The sequence below is a fragment of the Malaya genurostris genome, chromosome 2 (genome assembly GCF_030247185.1).
Source record: "Malaya genurostris strain Urasoe2022 chromosome 2, Malgen_1.1, whole genome shotgun sequence".
NCBI classification, from domain to species: Eukaryota; Metazoa; Arthropoda; class Insecta; order Diptera; family Culicidae; genus Malaya; species Malaya genurostris.
In genome coordinates, this window is record NC_080571.1 from 266,619,967 (window position 1) to 266,645,258 (window position 25,292).

General features: G+C 37.3%; 1 protein-coding gene across 3 annotated transcripts in view; it reads right to left on the bottom strand.

Moving 5' to 3' along the window:
• Positions 1–25,292, bottom strand: part of LOC131429885 (fez family zinc finger protein 1) — a 136,646-nt gene that overhangs the window by 75,549 nt on the left and 35,805 nt on the right. For all 3 annotated transcript variants that reach the window (XM_058594324.1, XM_058594325.1, XM_058594323.1), the window contains exon 2: positions 16,263–16,424. In XM_058594324.1, coding sequence (XP_058450307.1) covers positions 16,263–16,424 — 162 coding nt within the window. The remainder of the gene's footprint in view (positions 1–16,262; positions 16,425–25,292) is intronic.

Genomic DNA, 25,292 nt, shown 5'->3' on the forward strand with positions numbered 1-25,292 from the left:
TCTCAAATATGTCTACATACTCCTCAGGTGAATTTAAATGATTTCGGCTACACCGATTTTAGAACTCCGGTTCCAGTATCGAATCGTTTCTTAAAGCACAATCATTTTCTCAAAAAGGCCAAATCGAACTTCGAAAACAAAAATTCAAATTAAAGGACTTATGGTCCCATACAAAATTAGTTAATTTTATCCAATTCAGAAATTGCAGGATGATGAGTTTTTAAAATTCATACAGATAAAGAAGATGTAAATTGTTTGATGTATTAATTTATGGCCATACGAATCAATTTGGGTTATGCTCGTTCCTGAATACTGGCTCTGGAAGTACCATAAAAATGACGAAAAACTCTAAAGTGGAACTTACTTCGACATCTTCGATTGTCACACGTTAAGATTGAAATTCGATACGATTTGCAGTTTCGACATTACAGGGTAATGAGTGATTAAAATCTCAATTTGCCGTTTAAAACGACGATAATTAAAATAATGTTATGAGAACTAAAACACCTAAGAATATCCCTGCAAAAAACATATGCGGATTGATAGAAAAAGGTATCATCTCACTGCTAGGTGGATCAATCACGTTTTCAGTTAATATTAACCTTTAAAAGACAGCTGTCAAAATAGCATGATCTTCTATTCATTAGTTTATGAGTTATTGTGCTAAGAGTGAGGCTACTTTTTTATATTCAGAACAATGCACAGTGGGGAAAAAACGATCAAAAACGCGACTTTGTTCAATAATTTTATAAAAACATAAGCAAATATTTTCAAAATTAGTATTTCTTATGCAAATTTTTCTGTAGAATCGATTTATGATAGTTAAAAGATCCGCAAAATTCACTATCATGCCCGTTTTGCTCCAATTCCTCTTTTTTCTGACTTTACTTTGAAAACTAACTGTGAAACTCAGGAAAAAATTCAATTCAACCAATCGGAAGGTATTCCTGACATGCTCATAAGTTAGATAAATGGATTGTTTTTAATAAGATTGACCGCAAAAAACTGTATTCTGTTTTACCCACAGTCATCTTCTTCCATCAATTTACAGAAAAAAAAAAGTTCTACTGATCGGTGATTGGACCAATTTTGGTTAAACAAGATAGTTCTATGTTTCGCATATAACCTCAAATAATAATTTACAGATAGTATTCATGATCGCATGCTTCGTGCTACATCGTTTTACCCCAATTTTCCCACAAATATAATTTTATGTTGAATTCAGATTTAAAATCCCGAAGCAGATCCAATACGATCTATCAATATTGATTCATAACACGTGCAAAACATCTGTGATCCAATTAAACACATTGGGAATGACAGTACTAGCCTGTTTAACCCGTTTTACCCCAATTTATTTCATAAGTCGTATTTCTGGTTAAACTTTCTTTCGCATACCGAAAGCAGGCTGATTGCGGTTGATGAAAATCGACTGATATTACGAAGAAAGACCTGAAAATAGGATTACAAATGAATTCAATGACCGCACGAATCTTGTTATACCGTTTTACCCCGATTTATCCTTTAACTGAGTCTTAAGATTTTGCTCCACATTGAATTCATTTGTAATCCTATTTTCATGTCTTTCTTCGTAATATCAGTCGATTTTCATCAACCGCAATCAGCCTGCTTTCGGTATGCGAAAGAAAGTTTAACCAGAAATACGACTTATGAAATAAATTGGGGTAAAACAGTATAGCAAGATTCGTGCGGTCATTGAATTCATTTGTAAACCTATTTTCAGGTCTTTCTTCGTAATATCAGTCGATTTTCATCAACCGCAATCAGCCTGCTTTCGGTATGCGAAAGAAAATTTAACCAGAAATACGACTTATGAATTAAATTGGGGTAAAACGGGTTAAACAGGCTAGTACTGTCATTCCCATTGTGTTTAATTGGATCACAGATGTTTTGCACGTGTTATGAATCAATATTGATAGATCGTATTGGATCTACTTTTGGATTGTAGATCATATATCAACTGAATATTATAGCTAGAAAAGAAATGGGGTAAAACGGTGCAACGAGTTTTCTGCTGTCAATAAAACTATATGCAATCGATTTGTTAGACTTTTTTACATCGGAAACACTCTATTTGCTCTTCTGCAAGTTCTTCGGTTTCATGTTATATAGTTAAGCTTGAATACAATGCAGTATCAAAAGGGAACTTGGGGTAAAATGAACATGATAGCGTTTCGTGCGGTCCTTCTAAATACATGGAATCGATTTTACTGACCATTCTACACCAAAAAAGTGCTTTGTGGTCAGCTCTAACATGCCTCCAAAAAAATCGTCGCGTTTTTGGTCTATTTTTCCCCACTGTGCAATGCATCAGAAACAATTTCATGTTTTAATTTTACACTGCTTCTTGATGGGAAAAAATACCGTTCAAGCGAAGTGTTATGGAGACTCCGCTCCATCAGAAACAACAATAAAACGTTGGTTTGCTGACTTCAAACGTGGTCGTACAGACACCGATGATGCAGAACGCAGTGGATGTCCAAATGAGGCGGTAGCACTAGAAAACATAAAAGCAAAACCACAAAATTGTTTTGAGTTATCGAAAAGTGAAGTTGTAGTTGGTATCGTAAAGATATCAAAAGAACGTGTTAGATCTGTTCAAAGTGGATGATTTTGATGATTCTGAGCAGTGTTTGGCCATGTTTAAACATAACAAACCGGAATTTTTGCGTCGCCCGAAAGCACAACAATCGGCTGGAAAACTAATGGCCTCAATGTTTTGGGATGTGCGTGGTGTAATATTTATCGAGTAATTTGAGAAAGGATATACAATTAATACTAAATATTACATAGTGTTTGAAGGCCTAAATTGCACAGAAACGACCGCATATATCAAAGAAAAATATTTTGTTTCATCAAGGCAAAGCACCGTGTCACGAGTCAATCACAACAATGCAAAACTACATGAATTGAACATCGAATTGCTCCTAGATCCACCGTATTCGCCAGATTTGGCTCCCAGTGACTACTGGCAGTTTCCAGGTCTGAAAAAAATGCTCGCCAGTAAAAAATTTCGCACGAATGAAGAGGTTATCTCTGAAGCTGAGACCTATTTTGAGGCAAAAGATAAATCGTTCTACAAAAGTGGTATTAGAATGTTAGAACGGTGCCGGAATGATTGCGCTGCTCTTGATGGAGATTAGGTTGATGAATAAAGTTAATTTTCAACCAAAAAAATCGTGTTCTCTTTGTTAGGCCTGGGGTTTTCAGCCCATGTGCTATGTATGTGTTAGTCAAAAAATGTTACTCTTTTCTCTCAAAGGTGGCAGTACCGATTTTCACAAACTAAGATTCAAAATGAATGGTCTTATGGTCCCATAAGCGGCTATTAGGTCTCATAGTCATTTAGAACGACGATGCCAAAAACGGAAATATTCTTCTACGGACATATACAAGTGCGGATTTGTCGATTACGTCACTCTCGACCGACGAACGACCGAACGAACTAGGTTAAAGCCGGGTATAAAAAACGATATAAATAAATAAATAAATAAGTTTACGTCACTTTGACCTTTTCATAATCCATTTCGACTAAACTTATAAAATACCTCAATAGTAGCTTCCAAATGAGTATAAAACTATCGGAATAGGTACAGGAACCTGCTGAAAATTGAGTGAGAAAAAGAAAGGGAAGAAAACATACATTCTAGATGCAGGTTTTGTTTCGAACGATACTTGTATTCGAATATCATTCGTACGAATGAAAAGTCCCATTATCGTTTACAGATGAATAGATTCGTCAGTTCAATGTCACGAATCAATGTTTGAATGCATTGAAAACAGTTGAACCGATTTCCAAAAACTTTCCTTTCGAATGTAAAAGTGATTTGCAATCAAATGATAAATTTATTTTTTGAATAAAAACATTTAGAAAGCATAGAAGGCATAGTATAAAACTTATTTTTTCTGCCGAGCAATAAAATATGCGCGGTTCCAAGTTCTTTCGCATAAAATTTTACCATATCTATTAGGTACTTAATGGAAAATACACGATGGGTAAACATGTTTTATTTTATATTATATGCATGATTTTGCGAATGTAAAAAATATGTAGACTATCGAAAACATGACAAGATTGCAACAAAAATGTAACATATTTTTCGCATATACTGCTGACCGAACTGCTTTGCACGAAGTTATATTTTAAAAGTTTTATTCATCGACTTGAATAAAATGGATCTTGCGTACGATACTTATTTATAATGTAGCATTCGTCACTTCCTTGATGCTTTGTATCTTTCAGAAACCTACCGAGAATGTCGATAATTCTTTTGCAAAAGAATCGCGTTCGTACACATTCGACTGAAAACAAGAATGGATTGTTCGTATTCGTTCGAAAGTATGGTTTGAAGTTAGATATGCGTTGTTCTTATTTATGTACGAGGTTCGATTGATTCGAACGTAAACAGAAAAACGAATTTGACATACTTCCGAACGTATCGCATACGGTCGTAAACAAGAATGGTGGTGTTTGTCTTCGTACTTCGTAACCTTCCCAACTTGATCAGTGACCTAAGAATGTCTAGGTATATTTCCAAAACCACAAGTGTCCACCAGTTGTCATTTGTACAGCTTGAGACAAGCCAGAATTGTGATTGCTCGTTGAATTTATTCTTGCGAAACTGTGACACAGCGGCTATACTGAAAATGGAACCACGCATCAGCCGTGCAAATTCTGAACATGTACGGATTTCTGCACAGGTGGGTTGCTTTCTGAGATGTATTTCATCACATTCGAAGTAATACAATCGAAAAAAAAACAATATCCACGAATATAAGAAAGTTGCGGTGTCGAGTATCGTCTCAGAAGAGTTTTTTTTTTAGTATGTTCACTCGTTGATAATAACAAAATGCTAAAAATGTGTGACGATTATTTTTCGCAAATTGAAAAAAAAAAAACGCAATTCATCAAGACAGATTGTGAAAAGATGTGCATGTGCCGGGAAGAGTCCAAGACTTCAAGCTACTTTTTTCTATTTCTTCGCGTTTCGCCTTCGGCTCGTCAGTGCTTAAAGCAGTTCAAATTGAACTGCCATCTTGTGCCTAGCAGTTCAATTTGAACTTTTGAAATTTAAACTGCTTTAAGCACTGACGAGCCGAAGGCGAAACTCGAAGAAATAGAAACGAAATATGTGCTTCTTGCACAAACCAACAAAACCCATTCTGCGACGGCCAGTAATAAGCCGTCACTCGTTTACGCCTGAGACGTCAGAAATAATATAGCACTTGTGCAATATTGTTTGAGGGTTGCATAAGTAGTGCAAACTTTGAGTCTGCTTAGCGGTTTAAGTTGAACTGCTAGGCACGAGATGGCAGTTCAATTTGAACTGCTTTAAGCACTGACGAGCCGAAGGCGAAACGCGAAGAAATAGAAACGAAATATGTGCTTTTTGCACAAACCAACAAAACCCCTAAATGTACTTTTTTCTGTATATATCCTCATCCTCAAAACGACTATCATTCCTGTGTCTGTGTTCGATTTAGTTTCCTCCAATAAAAACATTTGGACAATCAAACACAATAAAACTTACTTAGTACTGTTATCGATTGCCGCTTGTTCAGGCTCATGCGCTAAGTTGTGTAAATGCGTTTTAATCACTGACGATTGTAACAAAATTTATCGCTGCTGGCTCGAGCCCGGTTACAATACAAATTGCTTCGTATTTCACGCCACCAGGGTTCCAGCTGTTGCCACCACCAGCGCCATGCGGATCGACCGCACCGCCAGTGCATTTGTCCGATCAGTTTGTTCAGTGACAAATTGAATTATCGTACAAAATATTTGATCCCCATAGTTCGGACGCCGGGTCATTTCGGTTCGGTGGCCAGGCGTACAGTTTTACGTTCGTCTAATGCTTGCAGGGGTTTGAGTGATTATTGCAGTGCATAAATTTACATAACACTAGTCGTTACACAAATGCACTCCCGGATCCACCCGTCGCCAATGGGTTCAAACAAGACCATTCAGTGCTTCCACAAATGAATCAAATCCAGATTTACATTTTGAAAATCCAGCTGATAAAATTATCGCGCAGAGGCAGTCTCGGCACAATCGCCGAATCAGAACCAGAGTTAGGATTTTTTTTCGCCTTTCGGCCTTCGCATCTGATCAGAGGGGCAGGCTTGATTGATCGGTTTATTGCACAATATACACCGGAATAGATTAGACTTTCACAAGAATTGAGAGCACAAATCGCTGATTCACATTAGGATCCCATATATTTTAGGTACTACTGAAAAGAGATTAAAATGAGCAGTTCAATGAAAAAAAAAATTAAAAACTGCGCAAACAAACAATAAAGCCATAAAAAAGCCACATTTCTCAGACTTTTATATAAATTTGATTCACACTATCCACGATATGAATGCAATTCCTGTTTACCAAACCATTTTTACCACTCAGAATTCTCAACGAGTCTCCCATGTTTTGGTTGTTCTTGCCACCATAATTAAGAAATCAAACAGATACTGGCGGATAAAAAACCACATGCTGGTAATAAATTCAATTTCAAATGACGTCGACCCCGTGCATTAAAACATTCGAAGGTCCCTTGCAGATCATTTAATATTGACACGAACTTGTACTGCGAAGACAAATACGCTTTTAAACGATATTAATGATGTTTGGAACCGAAAGAGCCTCCGTCACGATGAGATACATTCGATGATAAAATTCACCGACGACATTTCCAATCTTCCATTAAGGGAATAATTTGTCATAGTTAGAGGAAATATCTGACAAATTTCCTCTTTCTTAATTAAATTCTTTCACTCCTCACGGTTCCTCCCTCAGGAATCGTAACCAGCTGGGAGCAAAGTAACTTGTCCGGTACGATTCGACCAAATCAGCACCTTGCTCGGAACTCAAAACACGCAATCGACGCTGATTGTATCGGAACCCCACCCGCTAAATGGTCGGGTTATAACCACTGTCCCTTCATCAGCCGGAACACGACGCCATAGAATTCGGATAGGGTCGGTAGGCAATTTGCTCATCGCCGCTAAGCGCAATCACCACCGAAAATCACACAAGGATCATCATCCTCATCAGCACCTATCCCTTGAAACCTCGAAAGGCCGAAACCAACCCTTTTCCAGTTGAGTCCAAATTCACACAAAGATTCCCGGTGCGAAGGCTTGAACTGTTCACGCTCCGATACCTTCCTGCCGAATATCAATATGCGTGTAATATATCACCAAGGACCGTACGGCTTCGTACAAAATTGTTTCCCTAGCTAGGAACGTGCGGTGCATCTAGGGAGACCTCCTGCCGCGTGACGTGTTGGTTTCTACAATGCAAACCATCAACCAAAGCCGGTTGGCAGTTCGATGTTGTTGTGCTCGTCTGCCATTAGCCGGAGTCGATAGCATTTACATAATGAGGGGTTAAAAATGAGCAACATCAATGGGATCGGGAAGGAGAGCGTTTCGGGTGATGTACGGTATGCGAGCAGTGATAACTTCGATAAATTGGAATTATTTCTTTTGTGATTTTTAATGTATGGTATCGAATTTTTTGTGTTATATAAATGCTATAATTTTTTTTAAAATTTCGATAACAGTTTGATAGCTCATATTACAAAAAATCGAAAATCCGTGTTCATCAAATATCAGATTCCTGAACTGATCATCTCTGATCTTGATTATTAAAGATCATTTAAGGCTTTATGATATCCATGTTTTCTTTTTCGACAATTCTGAAGGAATGGAAAAATCACACCAACATGAAATTGGCGACTAAAGTTTGTTTCAAATAGAATTGGAACAAAGACAATTGCCTGTATTTCAGTTATTTATTATTGAATTCAAGATCTTTTTTTATACAAATGTAGCGTGAAGAAATCATGTTTTTCGGAAAAAATGCGGATAAAATTATTCGTCACGGTTTCGAAGGAATTCTCGAAATTTTCCTGTAGCACGGTTCAATAGGTGGCGCACACCTTCTTCGTCCATCGTTTTAAGCTATCTTAATCCACCAGGTGGTCATCTGATTGATGTCTTTGACAACCTTTCCCTTTGGCTTGAGTCTCCTCTTCATGATTGCCCAGTATTTCTCAATAGGGCGGGACTGGGGGCAGTTGGGTGGGTTAAGGTTTTTCGGAACAAACTGGACCCCTTTCTCTGCATACCATCCTTGAACGACTTTGCTGTAATGATAACTGGCCAAATCGGGCCAAAACATGGTCGTGGGATCGAATGAACGGAAAAATTCGATTTGGAGACACTCTTTTTGGTATAGTACCGATGTCACTGTCTTATTTGTAACGAAAACTTTCGTTTTTTTTTGCCTAAGCTGCAAATGCCCTGCCAAATCATAAATTTTCTAGCAAATTTGTCGGCAAAAACAAATTTAAGTTTGGCTGGAACATCCCCCCGAGCCGTTGCCAACTAAAATTTTGGACCTGGGATTTGCCCAAAGTCAGCCTTGACATAGGTTTCATCGTCCATCAAAAGACACCCGTCGAACTTGGTCAGCACCTGGTCATATAGTTTCCGAGCACGAATTTTGACCAGACTATTCTCTTTTATGGTCCGATTTGGCTGTTTGCTAGCTGGATACGACTTGATTCCTTCCCGGAGTCGAGTTTTTCTTACGGTACTATGGGCAGCACCGAATTTTCTTGCAAAATCACGGTCCGACAGATTAGGATTCCTCTTCATCGTCTTCAAAATATTACCACGCAGTTTCCGGTCGACAGTTCCACTCCGACGATTGGCTTGAGGTTTCCGAATCGTCGTGAATGTTTCCTCATACCGTTTGATAATGCGCCATACCGTATTTCTGGGAATTTTCAGCTGTTTAGCTAGCCTAGATGCAAACCACAATGGATTTTCCAAATAACTGTGCCCAATTTTTTCCCTTATTTTGGCTTCCATGTTGATTGTTTACAAAGTACAGTAGATTTGCGGAATGTCAAAAATCATACGTGAAGCTGACAAAATTCCCGACACGTGAGCGTAAAGAACTTCCAAATCCGTCCACCAGGAGCGCCACAATATGAGCAAAAGTTTGTGCAATTCTAAATGAAGCAAGCTTTAAGTTAAGACTAAGGGTAACACATCGAAAATGATTGATCGATAAAATAATGGCAATAAAATTCACAAAAAATTATCACACAAAACCTGGTCAAACTCCTTCGATACACTTGGCCTAGCAATGCTTTAACTTTTTCAACCCGCAAAAAAAAAACGATTTATCGAGGTTTGTCATGTTTTGGTGGCGATGAATGACGAAAACCTAAATCTATTCCCTGTGAGTAAGTTTTTCAGGTTTAGGAAGAAAAAAGTCGAGTGGGTAATGTCAGAGACACAACTGGAGGACATGAATACGAATAAAATTGACATGTTACTTTCACACTTTCGAATATCAATAATCATTCGTATTAATTGATTGATTGGGTAAATTTCGCCACTTTTAGTACTTCGCTTCCAGACCTATAACGATGCATCTATACTAAATTATTATTTTTTGATGACAAACATATTCTACCATACAAACAACGCTGAACAAATGAGGGTAAAACAGTAAAACAAACAATAATATAATACAAAATAATTCGATTCGTTTTTTTTGTCAAAAATTCGTTAATTTTAAAGTAAATGTAATCTTCTTTTCCCACCTCTCACCTTAACCGATGACCTGCCAGATCGTGGTCGGAACAACCAGTAATGAGAAGGAGCAATATCAGGAAAATACGGTGTGTGTGGCAAAATGTCCCACTTGAACGTTTCCAAATGTTTTTTTTACTACTTTTGCGACAACTTTATCATTTCTTTGCTTGTATTCCGACCACTCTTCTCGTAATGCACGCCTCAAACGCACACTTATTTGAGGAAAACTTGAAACATTTCTTTGGGAATATTTAAAAGGTTCTTATAGGAACCAATTTGTGAAGTTTAAATGTAGAAATTTAGTATTCTGAAACTGAGTTTAATTTGAATTCCGAACCCAAATTTTGAATCTGGATTCAGTTCAACAATCTAGTTCCGGAACCCGAGAGCCAAATTCAACTTTAGCATACAGAGAATGAATATCGAACTTAAATTGAGGCACTGAATTCAGTTCTAAAATCTTGTTCCAAAATCTAAAATTAAGATTCAGTTCCAGAGTCTTCGTTTTACCTTTTAACCTGATTTTAAAACTGAATTATGAAAGTAAATTCCAGGCTTTAAATTGAGTTAAGAATTAATGGACCAGTCTCCAGGTTCTGAATTCAGTTCCCAAATTTAGTTTTGAAATTCAGTTCCAGAATCCAATTCAAATGACTCTTAATACCAAGTGAAAGATCTGTTGTTGTTGCTGTTGGCGGAAGGTTCTCATCAAGTCGTCTAGTCTCGTCTGTCGCACGAGAAGTAATGATCTATTTTCGACCATGGTTTATTTTTTATACTCATTTATATTCCATGGAAATTACTACAATATGGATATTTTCGGAACAGATTTCATGAGTTGAAAAACGATGTTTGAGGTGGTTCTGAATTCCAAGATGGCGATTTCCGGTTTATTGATATTTCTTGAAAACTCTTACAATATGGGTATTTTGGAACGGGATTGATGAGTACATAAGGATTTGATAAGTAGTTAGCAACATTCAAACAGTTATTACTCTGAAATGGCTTAATCTTTTGCTGCGTGTTTTGCGGTGACATGTTTGATTACATGTCAATAACAGCTGCGCAATCGATTGGTTTCCGTACGGTTTATCGTTTCAATAATGAGTCGAATTGATCCGGAAACGCGAAAGAAAATTCTGCACACTTGGTGTTCAGAAAGTGGTGTCACTTACAACGAAATTGCAAAACGGGTGAAAGTGCACCACACCAGTGTCAAAAATATTATCGAGAAGTTCGGTAAGACCCTTTCCATGAAGGATTCGCCCCGATCCGGTAGGAAAACGGGTCCCAGCCAGCCGTAAAAGTGGTCGAGTACATCAGGAAAAACCCATCGGCGTCGACGCGGGATTTGGCCAAACAGTTCAACACCAGCATCGGGATGATTCAACGGATCAAAGTTCGGAACTCTTTGAAAACGTACAAGAAACATAAGGGGCCGAAAAAGTCCCTGGTACAGCAAGTTCAGGCCAAAACAAGAGCGCGAAAACTGTATAACCGGATTCTACAGAATAAAGACGGATGCATCCTGATCGACGACGAAACCTACGCTAAGGAAACTCTCGAGCGCTGCCCGGACCGCAATATTATACGAAATCGGTGTACCAGGACCTGGACGACGCTGACACCACGGTGGCGATGGAAAAGTTTAAGCAGAAGGTGTTGGTCTGGCAAGCAATTTGTACCTGTGGTTTGCGGTCGTCGATTTCCTTCACGAAGGGCACAATCAACGCCAAGGTGTACGAAGAATGATGTTTGAAGAAGAGAATGCTGCCACTGTACAGAAAGCATAAGGCTCCTCCTCTCTTCTGGCGGATTTGGCTTCAGCCCACTACGCCAACTCCGTTCTACAGTGGTTGTCAAAAAATAATGTACAATTCGTGGAAAAGGACATCAACCCACCGAACTGCCCGGATCTTCGGCCAATTGAAAGGTATTGGGCAATTGTCAAGCGGCACTTTCAGAAGGAAGGTACAGTGTCCTAAAACATGCAGGAGTTAAAAAAAACTGGACAGCTGCCACCAGGAAAGTCACAAAAAAATGAAATGCATAAAAAATGCAATTTTTCTACAATGTATCGAAAACTGATGTCAACATATGTTTTTTTTCGCTTTTTTATTCAATAATCAATGTTGCTAACTACTTTTCGATACACTCCTTATTAGAAAACGATGTTTGAGGTAGGTAGGTAGGTAAAATACAAGTTTTTCTACTCATCAAATCCGTTCCGAAAATACCAATATTGTGAATATATTCAACGAATATCAATAAATCGGAGGTCGCCATCTTGGAATTCAGAACCACCTCAAACATCGTTTTCCAAAATGTGCTCATCAAGCCCGTTCCGAAAATACCCATATTCTGATGGTTTGTAACGAATATCGATGAACCGGAAGTCGCCATCTTGGAAATTGATGCGACTTAGAACATCCTTTTCCTGCAAATACTAATAAGTTTTGTTGCATATTTATTCATTATATTATATATATCCAATAATATACATACATAGGGAAAACTTTTTTTGCGTTGAAAATTTCAAATAACGTGAACTTTTTTTCGTCATAATTCGATTTTCGAAGTCCCGATTATTACGTAAATGGAGGTGTGGGTGTATAGGTGTATGGTCAGAACGAATCTTTTTGTTCAGTTTGTGTGCGATTCAATGATATTTTCCAGTACTTTGATTTAAATATGTCATCCCATGAGCTTCATCTACATCTACTTGGTCTTTTTATATTGTGAATTGTGACAAACTGTGTCAAATAAATAAAATTTCATAAACGAACAGCGTTTAGGGGCTTTTGGTTTTTGAAAAAACCATATATTAAATTTTGATTTTTTCATGTTTCGCCTTCGGCTTGCCAGTGCTTGCAGCTGTTCAAATTGAACTGCCATCTCCTCTTAGCAGTTCAATTTCAACCGCTAAGCAGACGCAAAGTTAACACTGTTTTTGCAACATTTAATGCATATTGCACCGAGAAATAAGCAATTATTATAGCGCTAGCTTTGCTACTAGTTCGAATAACGAATATTACGAACACTGTTTACTGTATGCACAGGAATGCTGCACGAATACTGCACATTCAAACATGCGATCAGTCTTTACTTTTCGAATATGCCTCGCAGCATTACAACTTAACGTGCTAAAGGCTTGTGGTGTGAAGAGTAAAGTACATCAATATAGCCGCAAGTAGTCGCATCCTTTAGTCCCCCGGTGGATCGATAGAAAAAGAAGGCAGCCCAATAAACGGATTTGGACGGATTTATAGCGAATCCAATCCAATTCCTTGAGTGATCTGCTCATGTGTCTGGTAGTAGAATTTTTACCCCAATCCTTCCCAACTAAAATTAACAAATCAGCATCTATTTTCCAGAAACCAATATGACCAGTGATAGTAATCTATAAAAACCTGTTTTAATCCACCTAGTGGTGTAATGATGCCTTTCTCATATCAATCATACTATCATATATAATACTGTGGTATTCTTCAAAACAATTTTCTTCGATTTTTAAAAGAATAACCGAATTCGGTTGTTTTAATCGTCTACTGATAAAAACTATCAATTGGAGAAGATTTGAAGTCGATTTAAGAAACTTTTTACGGTTTTTCGCCCTTTTCAGTGATGGTATAAAATTTTTAACACACTTTACCCTATATTTCCGGATCCGGAAATCGGATCCGAATGAAATTCAGAAATTACGTATGGGACTACAGGATCTTTCATTTGAACCTAAAAATCGGTCGTGCCATCTATGAAAAAAGTAAGAACACATATGTTTATTTGTTTGCATATTTTACCCCATAATTCCGGAACCGGAAGTCGGATCCAAATAATATTCAGGAATTTTGTATGGGACCTCAAGACCTTTCATTTGAATCTAAGTTTATGAAAATCTGTTCAGCCATCTCTGAGAACCGGGCCTCGGTTCAAAAGTCGGTTTTCACAGTGATTGCATAACCTTTCTATATGAGAAAGGCAAAAAGCATTGACTGAAATGAAAAGCAGTTTTGAAACACCAATTGAACAGTACGTTACGCACCCTCTCACCGTTGTCAACAGCTGTTCCTAGTTTACGCATCAGACCTCGCAAGTCAGACCACCAACGGTGTGTTGTACGACGAAGGGCAACCAAAGCTGGTACGCTTGTACGTCTGTAATGGACCGAGTAATTTGCCTTTCTCATACATTCGACTCATTTCCCGGTGTTAAAAGCTAACATGCCAGTATATGGAGCAAAGATGCGGTGGGCAGTCGTGATTGCAATAAAAAGTTCACCCGAAATGAGCGATGCAAAGAAATCCTTACTTTTTCTGGTTGCTGCGTACACCGTCGGTAAACCAAAAGATGGATTTATTGCAACAAAAATAAATGTTTTAAATCATTCGGTTATTACTCGTACAAAATTGTTTCAAAGATTTTAGATGGATGGAATTCAAAGATTCTGGATCCAGAAAACATTCACCATCTTGACAATCGTGCTGACTCAACGAAACCCTAGCTTCATCGGGCACTTCCTACGCACTGTAGCAAATACAGAGATTTCTCAATCTGAATCCAAAGAGAATGCTTTCTGTCGCGCAGAGAAATTACGACAATCGAGATGTCCGGCTTTGATAGAGCTTAATTAGCGCTAATTTAGAAGTCGCCGAGAGCGCAGTTATCTTGGCTCCGGTACAAAGCAAGCGGCTTAGATTTTCCAGAATTGAATCAAAAAATGCGAATTAATGAAGAACTGGGGTTATGATTTTATCATCGGCATAACACGACTGCTGCCATCAAAGCGCTTCTATGTATAACCAGTCGGGTTGAGTGGAAACCCTGGTGCCATTATCAGCACGCCAAACGTAGTTCGCTAATCGATAGATTCATTCTTATCGCGAAAAATCCGTGCTTTGAGACAACACAACTACCTAATGTTAAACTGGAAAACAAACAATTTCAACGATCAGTTCATAACAGAGACAGAAGGAAGGAATACTCTAGAATGTTTGAACAGTTCTTAAAAAAAAACTAAACGAGTAATCAGATTGCTACGTTGGTACGAGCACACGGGTTTCAAGTGTACCTTCCACTAATTCCTAATACAATAAATCATTGCTTATCACTGCAAGAGTTGGTGAGAAGCCCTCAAGCCTCCGTCGGCGATATCTCCTCTGTCAAACACTCACGGTACAACATTGTCCAGCTGACCGTATTATTGGCGCTGCTAATACTTCAAGCAACAACGAAGAAGAATCATTTCAATATTTTACTTTTAGAGTTCGTGTTTGTCGTTGCCTGTCAATATTTGTTAAATTTATTGCACTATAACAAATGACGGCTGCTGATGATATGCATTGAAACTAGATTTGTCATTCCAGGCTCGAGCACTTTACACTAACCCAGATTGCAGGTTCTACATACAATGTAGCACCTTTAAAATCTTCTAACTACAGTTGAAAACACAATAAATTTGAATGATTTTGAACAACTTCCAAACCCACGCTCAACTGATATGAGCAAAATCCTCGAATTACATCGAAACTGTTCGAACCAAATCAATTCAAATCATTCATAACGTTAAAAATATAGCTGGATTAGTTTCCACGATTTGTCGCGATAAAATTAGTCATGTGATATATAGTCACTAAAATCATGGATTTTCTTACACCATGTACAGTCGTTGCTTGATTAGCTGTTTGGTGACACGAATCAAAAGAAGTCGTAATTATTTTTAAACGAACTCTCAAAATCAAAAGCAACTGTTTGTAAAAACAGTCCGACCGTCAGAGCGATGCCACCGCTCAAACCACCAACTGACTGTAGCGAGATCCCACTCGAAATCACAATAGTAAACCGGCGAGGCAATCGACCCGAAATACCTCACCACAAATCAAGATAAGCGAATGCGCACCTTGTTCATACCGTGATAACGCAACGAAAAAAAAAGCGTCGTCGCTTCCATGCATGGATTTCCACTAATATCTCCGATTGCTTCAATCAAACCTTATATTGGCATTTAGCTTTAATTCGATTGCTCATACACACACACGCACACGCACACACCACTACAATCGAAGCGGGCGAAAAACGAACAGGATGACGGGTAAGACCGTCAATTCCGGTGATAAGCCGGGCGTGATGGAAAAGACTGAGATTGGAGGGGTTGCAACCCGCTGCCATCCGCCAGGCAAACGGAGGTAAAAGGTGTCATTTTTATTGCACCTCATTGGCCTCAGATAAGAAGTCCCCTGTTTCGGTAAACAGCCTGCGTGATAGGTTTGTGCTGATGGTTGATCGGTGTTGCCGAAATCGGTTCGGTAGGTCGATTGCATTACGTTTTATAGGTATTTGCCATACCATACTGTGAGCCTCGTACGTCCCATCGACTCCGAGGCCCCGGCCGGCTTGCTAGACACCAACAGACAAATTTCGATTCTTCCTTATCGCATCGAGAAACCATAGTTGCTGAAGGAAGGTACTAGATTTCCGCCAGGTGAGGTGAGGTGGACGACGGTAACGGGGTAATTGGAGGTGGAAAAATTTGAAAGATAAGATAAACATTTTCTGATCTCCATCGCAAGCTGTTTTGTAATATGGAAACTTTGATTTTGAATCTATATACCTTGTAGAAGTCGATTACTTACCACGGTTGACTTTTTGCACGTCCACACATTCATCATATCCGGATGCGGTGGAGTTGGTACCGTTGGGAAGTCGTGATACCGCAGCCGGATGTAGCAATCGTCGGTAATGGTTCACCAACAATTCGTTGTTGATCAGCAGAGGCGAGAGTCCGTTTGCAGTTACTGAAACGAGATGAGAAACGGCTTTTATTGGTTGTGCTTATAAATTTCCACTTTGTGAATAAAATAGAATCTATGAATCTCTACTCCATACGATCAAATTTTTTTCCTAATGGAAGATGCGCTAACTGAGGGGCGGTTGGTTCATTATTCCCATTGGTGTTCGTATTTTAAAGACAGTTATTAGTTTGTTTACCGTGATTGAATAGCACAAATTACTATCTGTGTTCAGGTATTATTACGATTCATAGTCATCTGCGGGAGAACTTCTGGAACTATTAACAAGTACGAAAAATTTGCGTTTGATTTACTGATGTGGTCTATAAATAACATTCATATCCGAAATGTATTTCGCAATATTGTGCTCTACTTTCGACATTACTATTTGTACTGTGTTGTTTTAATGAAATTTACTGTGTTTTTCACAATAAACATGTACTATTTTGCCACTAATGTCACGAAATACAGGGTTTAAAATGCCACAATTAAAGAACGGTTTGATAGATTTCAAAGACTATATCACGGAACGACCGAAATTAGCTCTACGCCTAATTCGTATTACTGTTTTTGAATTAGTTGATTTTAACAACAAAATTTTCAAAATAACTTTGAAATTATTAAAAATTGAGAATTTACTTTGCTGGAAAAAAAACTCTTCTTTTTAGAGAATGTGTTTAGTTGGCGAATATTCTGGACAAAAACCAGCAATATTTCAATCCAACTCGAAATTCTCATTGACAACTAATTTTGTTATTAAAATCGGAAAATTTTATTTTATTCATTTATCACCATCATTGCTGAAGGACAGCATAAAGAAAACAAAAATGAAACTGGTTTTATTAACAAGTTTATTAGCCAAAAACTCATGAGAAGTATCAAAGCAAAACAATGCATTAAAAGGCTAAAAAGGACAGCCTTGTTGAAACTGTTTGCAAATTATTTTGATATTTTTCACATGTGTTACGATATATCCATATATAAGTTTCTAAACCGATATGTAAATTGGTGAATTTGTGCGCATTTGAAGCGATTGTGCGTAGTAATGTTTTTACGCGGAACAATGAGTTTCGAATGTTGCACTCCAATTGTATATGTCAAAAGATGTTTTTTATATCTTCCAACCTTCTGGGCTACGCCGTCCGGTGTACTACTTGTATTCTGTTTTTGTTTTCCGAGTGCTCAAAGTTTTTTTGAAAATGAAGTTTATGTTTCGTTTATGTCTTTTTCTCCAATACAACATTGTATTTATACCTGCCAATATAGACAAAACAACCGCGACTGAAAAATTTATTTCAGTAGTAGTGTGCCATCTAGTGGCTAGTAGTCATTACGGTGTTAACGTTTTTTCAGTGACAGTGCGCTATATAGCTGCAAATTGCAGAAGCCAATTCAACCATTTGTGTTGGTTGAAAACATCGTTTTATTTCTCTAATTCAACTAAAAAATTAGTTGAATGGAAATAAAGTGTGCCTTAGCTAAGAAATAACAGCACGTTGAATTGGTGAATTCAACTAAAAAATAGCCATTTCAACAAATATTTTATTATTATTAAGGGAATGAGAATTAAAAAATCTAAATTAGCAAAAGTAAGATTTTTTTAGTTGTCTAAAAAAATAACTAACTAAAATCAGAAAATCAACTAAATTTTTCGCCAAAATGTTGACCTTTGTTTTTTTGTGTACATTAATTTGAAAATTTTGTTGAGTATATATTCAATTGTGTGTGGCCTTATGACATCAAAAGCAACTTGAATTTTGTGCTTGAGGTCTTCAATTGTTTCTGAATGGTTGACGTAACATTTATCTTAAACCGCTCCCAAAAGAACATAATCAAACGGTGTCAAATCGTAGCTTCTCGGAGACCAATTTACCTTACCATTTCTACTGATTTTCGATTTTTAAAGATTGTTCGTTGGCTGGGTGGCACTTATCGCCGTCCTGTAGAAACCAAACATTTTTCATAAATAACTTTCATGAATCAAACTTTTATATTAATCTATAACCATTGAAATCTATCAAAATATTTTTTTATTGTTGAATTTTCAAATTCGAAAATTTTCGCGGACACCCTATAATAATGCTATAAAAATAACTGCTTGCATACAAAACTTGAACACAAGCTTGGAGAAGAGAAACTTAAATATCGATATCTGTATCGCAAGGATGTACAAACATATAATTGCATACATTTTTGATATTGGTGTAATTTCGTCAGCTATAAAACAAATACATATCAAAACAATGTTCGGTGTTTGTTCCTAATCAAGATCAATCTAAGCTGACTCTCGTGCAATTGCGGATTCAAAAAGGTTGACGATTGATTGAACTTTTTGATTATAGATCATTAGAAATTTTGGTTGCCTTGTTCCACATCAATGACTCGAACAACCCCATTGGGCTGATCCTTGTAGTTTTTCCAATAAATCATCTTTTCTGCTAGTTTTTCATTCATTTGGCTTCTCCAATATATGTTTCCGCTCAGTCATTGCAAAAACTGAACTTAGTTATGGCGGCTTTACGTCAAACCAACTAAAATTAATAAATTCGTAAAAAAACTTAGTTCTTTTGGTCCCATACAATGCTTGAGAATTTCTTTCGAGTACGACTTTCGGTACCGGAGCTACAGGGTGAAGAGTGTTAAAAATTTTATAACGTCACTTAAAGCGGGGAAGCAAAACAAATGTTTAAATTGGGTTCTAAACTAGTCCAATCGTTAGTCGTTGGCGAAATACTTGCAAAAGTCGGAACAGTCCTTTTGGAAAAATGCTGAAATCGACTTGTAAACAAGTCAGCTGATTTATTCTCGCATTGCATGAAGAACATTACTGCCTATATGTTTAAAATAAATCGCACCATTCCACTTTACCGAGTAATCGTGACAACGCTCTTATGTAACAGACTGTATTACCGAAGAAACTCAATTAACATAACGGTGACACATATCTATGAAATTAGATTATTTTCACTATAGTCTATCAAGTTTCTGGGCAGTCGAATGCCGAGAATGGACAACGTGTTTCCGTAAAATATTACTAAAATATTCAATCATTTCTTGATTATTGACACATTATGATCAATAATTTTGATTTTAAAATCAAGCTTGTAAGATTTTATCGAAAATAGACCGGAAAATAATAGAATTAAAATAATTAACACTTCAGAAAAGGTTCGATAATCTAATCATTCGTTTCGAAACTTGGTAAAATGCAAACTATTTTATCAATATCCAACGGCGTTCCAACATCTATTCTCAACTTTTATATTACGATTTCTCTTTAGCTTCATAGAAACTTAAGTCTCAGCGATGATCATCCGATGCAAATCTCTTATTAATAAGCTTTTTTTCCAATCTAAGAATAAAAAATACTCCGTTAGGCCTAATCTAGCAAATAGGGTGGATGCAGTAGCAATTCAAAACATGCATTTAGCCATCGTAACGATTGACTTGTGACACGGCGCATCATCCTGATAAAAAAGCTTCATTCCATGGCATTGTATCTTGATTTCGATTTTCAAACGATCCAATAAAGTTGTGTAATATTCACTAACGACCGTTTCGTCCCTTTCGAGGTAACCAATGCACAGTGGTTCAAAAGCGCAATTTCACGCTCTTAATTGATAACTCATAGGATCGTGGTTTTTGAGGTACAGTATCTTCAGCAAAGTTGCTCAGAATGATAGACACCATCTTTTGGCAAATTTTATTTATGTGAATAAACCCCGTAAAAGTGAGATAAACATTTTATTTTAGCTCAGGGCCAACATAGGGGCTAAGTTACTTCGACAAAGTTGTGCAGAAAGTTATTTCAAACAAGTTTGCTGAAGGTACTATTCCCGTAACTTGAGTGTAATTCAAGATATAATGTATTTTCTGAAAAGGGTTTCCAAAAACCAGTTATTGTAAGAAAATATATATATTTTCAATTTATATGAGTTTTTCGTGTTATACAAAGTTTTTCATCTTTAACAACTACATAACTTTCTCGAACAAACTATGCTGCTATCATTTCAGTTTAATGAAATAGAGAAATTTTTCATGTTTTTTTACACAAAATTCTAACTTGTCTATTATTAAAAGGCGCAGGAAGGTGCAGATGAGACTGCTAACATATTAAACTACTTCAAAAGAGCTTTCATACCGTGGTTGAATTACTCGTCTGCGATCGTCTGCAGACGGGATATGTTCTTTTCAAATATCCTTGTCCTTGACATTTGCAATGATAAAGTTTATTGTATATCAGATCAGAGCTCAGTATATATTCGTTACCATGGAAACTCTCACAATAGAACGTTTTTAAGGACATCGAAGTCTACAAATAGAAAAGTTTAGTAATAATTACAGACGGTTTTTTGAAAGTAACTGTCCGACGTTTTTTAAAAGTGAGATAAGAAGCCACGACTTTGAAAAAAGTCAATTATCATGTCGAATTACGTTATGTTATTTTTTCATAAGTTTTTTTCTATAGAAAAGCTCTGCGGATAAATATCCTCTATTCATCAAATAAAGTGGAGATCGATAAACGGTTGCTATATTGTACTGTTCATAATGATTGAGAAGTTTCTTTTATACAGATGTCGGAAGTATAATACACGCGAGCAATCCAGATCACTTACGAATCGGGATCCCACGAATTGGTAATTAGTTTCATTGGATCCTTTGATTACAAATATTCTTGAATGGCCAAAACAGTCTGTCGAACGATGCTAAGGGTCTTTGAGTTGGTTGAGAACATTGTCAGCTATCATAAAATAAATACAAATAACTAAAAAATGAGTTTTGATCACACTTTTCTCTACCAGAAGATGACATAACTTAGTTCGATTTGATGATTACTTTTTTAAAAGTCGCGACAAAGCAGTTACTAAACTATTCAATTTATAGACTTCAATGTGCACAAAAAAATAATATTTTGTGGCAAGTACCATAGTGATGAATATATACTGAACTCTGATCTGATATACAATAAACTTTATCATTGCAAATGTCAAGGACAAGGATATTTGAAAAGAACATATCCCGCCTGCAGACGATCGCAGACGAGTAATTCAACCACGGTATGAAAGCTCTTTTGAAGTAGTTTAATATGTTAGCAGTCTCATCTGCACCTTCCTGCGCCTTTTAATAATAGACAAGTTAGAATTTTGTGTAAAAAAACATGAAAAATTTCTCTATTTCATTAAACTGAAATGATAGCAGCATAGTTTGTTCGAGAAAGTTATGTAGTTGTTAAAGATGAAAAACTTTGTATAACACGAAAAACTCATATAAATTGAAAATATATATATTTTCTTACAATAACTGGTTTTTGGACACCCTTTTCAGAAAATACATTATATCTTGAATTACACTCAAGTTACGGGAATAGTACCTTCAGCAAACTTGTTTGAAATAACTTTCTGCACAACTTTGTCGAAGTAACTTAGGCCGTATGTTGACCCTGAGCTAAAATAAAATTTTTATCTCACTTTTAGGGGGATTAATCACATAAATAAAATTTGCCAAAAGATGGCGTCTATTATTCTGAGCAACTTTGTTGAAGATACTGTACCTCAAAAACCACGATCCTATGAGTCATCAATTAAGAGCGTGAAATTGCGCTTTTGAACCACTGTGCAATGAACTGAATTCCATTTTCATCCCTAGCGTCTTTGAGCGTTTTGGTCAGCTTTCACAAGCTGCTATCCATTCGGTTGACTGTCGATTTGACTGAGGCGTATGATAATGGATCCATATTTCATCCATTGTAACGCATCGGCACAAAAATTATATATACATCACTAGTAAAGAGCAAAAGACGGAGAGAAAAGATGAAGATTAACGAAACAACAAAATATGAATATTTTTCGAAAAATTCTCACACTGAGACAGGACTCGAACCTTGACCATTCTTCTTATCGTAGATATGCTAGCCCGAGTTGCCCGAGTGTTTTGTTTTTTTTTGTAACAAGGTCAGTCGCCAACTAGCGGAATCTCGCACAAGTCCAGCACTTTCAAAATTTGCATTCTGGAGCGCGTTCTACACATGTTCCAAAGCAACATAGTTGGTAGAGCGTCTCTCCGGGCGCAGGTATTTAGATATATTTTCATTTTTCTCTGCTCCATTCATTATTATCTTTTCTCTTTTTGTGTTTGTGTATAAAATTGACGTCAAGACCGCCTAATGTTTTAGCACAAACCCCTAAATAATTGAAACAAAAATTCCGATTTATTTCACTTAAAAATAGTCAAACACTATTTTTCGCTAGTATTTCTACGATTTCCTGGATTTTAGATATCAGTAGAGTTTATTTGTTTGACTCATCTAAGACAGTCGATACAATATACTGCTTGAATCAAAGACACTCGTAATTGATTTCAAACGGTGTAAAAGTTAACCTTCGATTTACTTAAGAAGCATGTGAATCTGATTCTGGAGCAGGTGAGTGAGATACAATTTAAAAAAGTAATAGTGTATCATTTTCATTCAGCTGATACCGAAGATCATATTGGAACAACCATGTCGCAGTACAGAGAAATTCTTCTAATTGAAAAATAAATGCATAAGACCTCTGTTTCCGACATCCTGGACGACGTTTGAGTATTGTGCATGCGCTTATGGAAACCAATTCCTTCTTATGTAATTTTTTGCCAGAATACAATGTACCGATGTAAATCGCTGGTCACCTACGACAATTAGCTGAGCAATCAACTTCAGCCGATACACAACAAAGGACACCTGTTACTGCTAACAACAATGCGATAAATCGAAAAAATAATAATTCACAAGATACCACAACGTTACTTTCTACAAAGAAAACAAAAGCAATAACAGCGACACTGCTCATTCACCATTTTGAAGTACCTCCTGGCAGTCACTTGGAACCAATTATGTTTTAACTTTGTGAATGACTTAGGTATTACTCATTATATCAAGCTGAATTTCGGAAGTCACATTGCTTAAGTAATGTTCAAGCCCTCCAAGCCTCTTGTGCTCTAGTACATTCGATGCCTGAACATGGTGCTAACATTTGCTCACCTCACTTTAAATCGACAAGTTTAATGGAGTATAAGGGAATATTTTATTTTTCTTTCGTATGAATAAAGGTCCCGAACCCTGTTTTATTTATGGATGTGCTGCATTTACTTTGTGATTAATTTGAAATATGTTGCAAGATTCACATTTTTTGCCATTTGACCGTATCTGTTTAAATGTATAAAAAAAACTTATTCGCAGTTCCATGCCCTGTCGGTTCCTCGTTTTTTTTTTTGTTATATCTTATTCCATTGAAACTATGCCCGAGGCACGACTGTAAAAGGTTAAATTGAGTGATATATGCAGTTTCTTCATCCGCCGGGTGACTTAATTCAGTAAACATACTGTCAAGATGGTACCCCACATGTGTGTGAACTCGCCAAAGTGTGTTTATTTTTTCATGTTAGGCCAACTTTTCCTACTATATTCTTTTTTTTTGTCCGCACCGTAACCAAATTCCACTTGTTCGTCATCCATCATCGCTACAGCGTTGGAGACTTTGAGTGAGTAGGGAAAAAGAAGTTTCATTGGAGCAGATGAGGATCATGTTACGACGAAGCTTGGATTTTGCTCGTTCATTCAAAAAAGCTAGACTCCGTATAATTACTCGCGCCTCAGTCAACGAGGCATCCAGACTTTGAGCCGGAGGAGGTAGGTAGGAGGTGCGGTTGTCGGGTGGTTCATTCACGACTTTTTTCGCTACTCACACAGTAGCTGCCGCGGAAGCCGGTTGTCTTTAAAACATTTTATTGCCCAACAACTTGTTAGACTGCGTTCCGTTAGAGATTTTTCCCGGACGACAGTGTGAGATTTTGCCAAGAGACCCGAACCGCAGATGAGTGATGTAACGAGTTTACAAATGTCGTTCGCGGCGTTCAGCAAATTTCTTCTAGATCTGGTTGTTGCTGTGATTTATGAAAATCGTTTAATGAGCTATTTATCTCTACAGAAATGAGTCCCCGAAGACGAAGTAATGATTTATAATGGAAAATTAATTTCCACAGCATAGTGATAATTGGGGCATTCAGTCGTGGAAATTAATATTCAATGACGGAATAGATTAATATTATTACATGCATTAGTCAGTCGAAACCTGTTGCTATGGTTTTGGAGGCAAAAACAGCAAATGGATTACTTTCAGCTTTCATCACAAATGGCAATTCAGGTCCATTTAAATTTTAATTACCGACAAGGAAAATTGGCTCAACTACAAATCGTTCCAGCATCTGTTGCGTGTACACTTTAAAGCGAATCCATCTTGTACAGTTTCCTACGGCTGTAACAGAACCGGCATCATCAGTTGGAGATGATAAACTCCCAAGACACTCAGACAGGCAATTAAGCAATTACTTCGTTGCTCCACACTCTCAAGCTGTATACGCTTCCTTCGGCTGATGACAGAGACGAACGGACGGCGACGGCCGGTTGATTGGTCGGAAGGTAGGTATGGTTGTTTTCCATAGTGTCCACAAATTGAGTCGTAGCACTTAGAGCTGATGAACCTAGAATCTTTGGTCGGCCGGTCAACCCGTGACCGGTATCTCCCGTTCGGCCTGTCTAATCTTATAGTCCGGTGTTGATTTGTGCGGTGTGGTGATCCTAACACTAGTTAGCATCTATCCATCGGGGAGCGGTAAGATCTGTGTCTCAATCGTCTGAGCCATGGCTAGGGCCGTTTGTACCCAGGTCAAGCTGTCGACACCAATCTATGAGATGAGGAGGTGCTACGGTACAATCCGGTCGTCGGTACGTCGGCCGAGCACTGTGTGGGTTGAGTGAAAACTTTACTGGTCTGGTGATTTGTGTTGTCTGTTTAGAATTGGAGACGTATGATTTAAAGTTGATTCCAGTTAAGACAT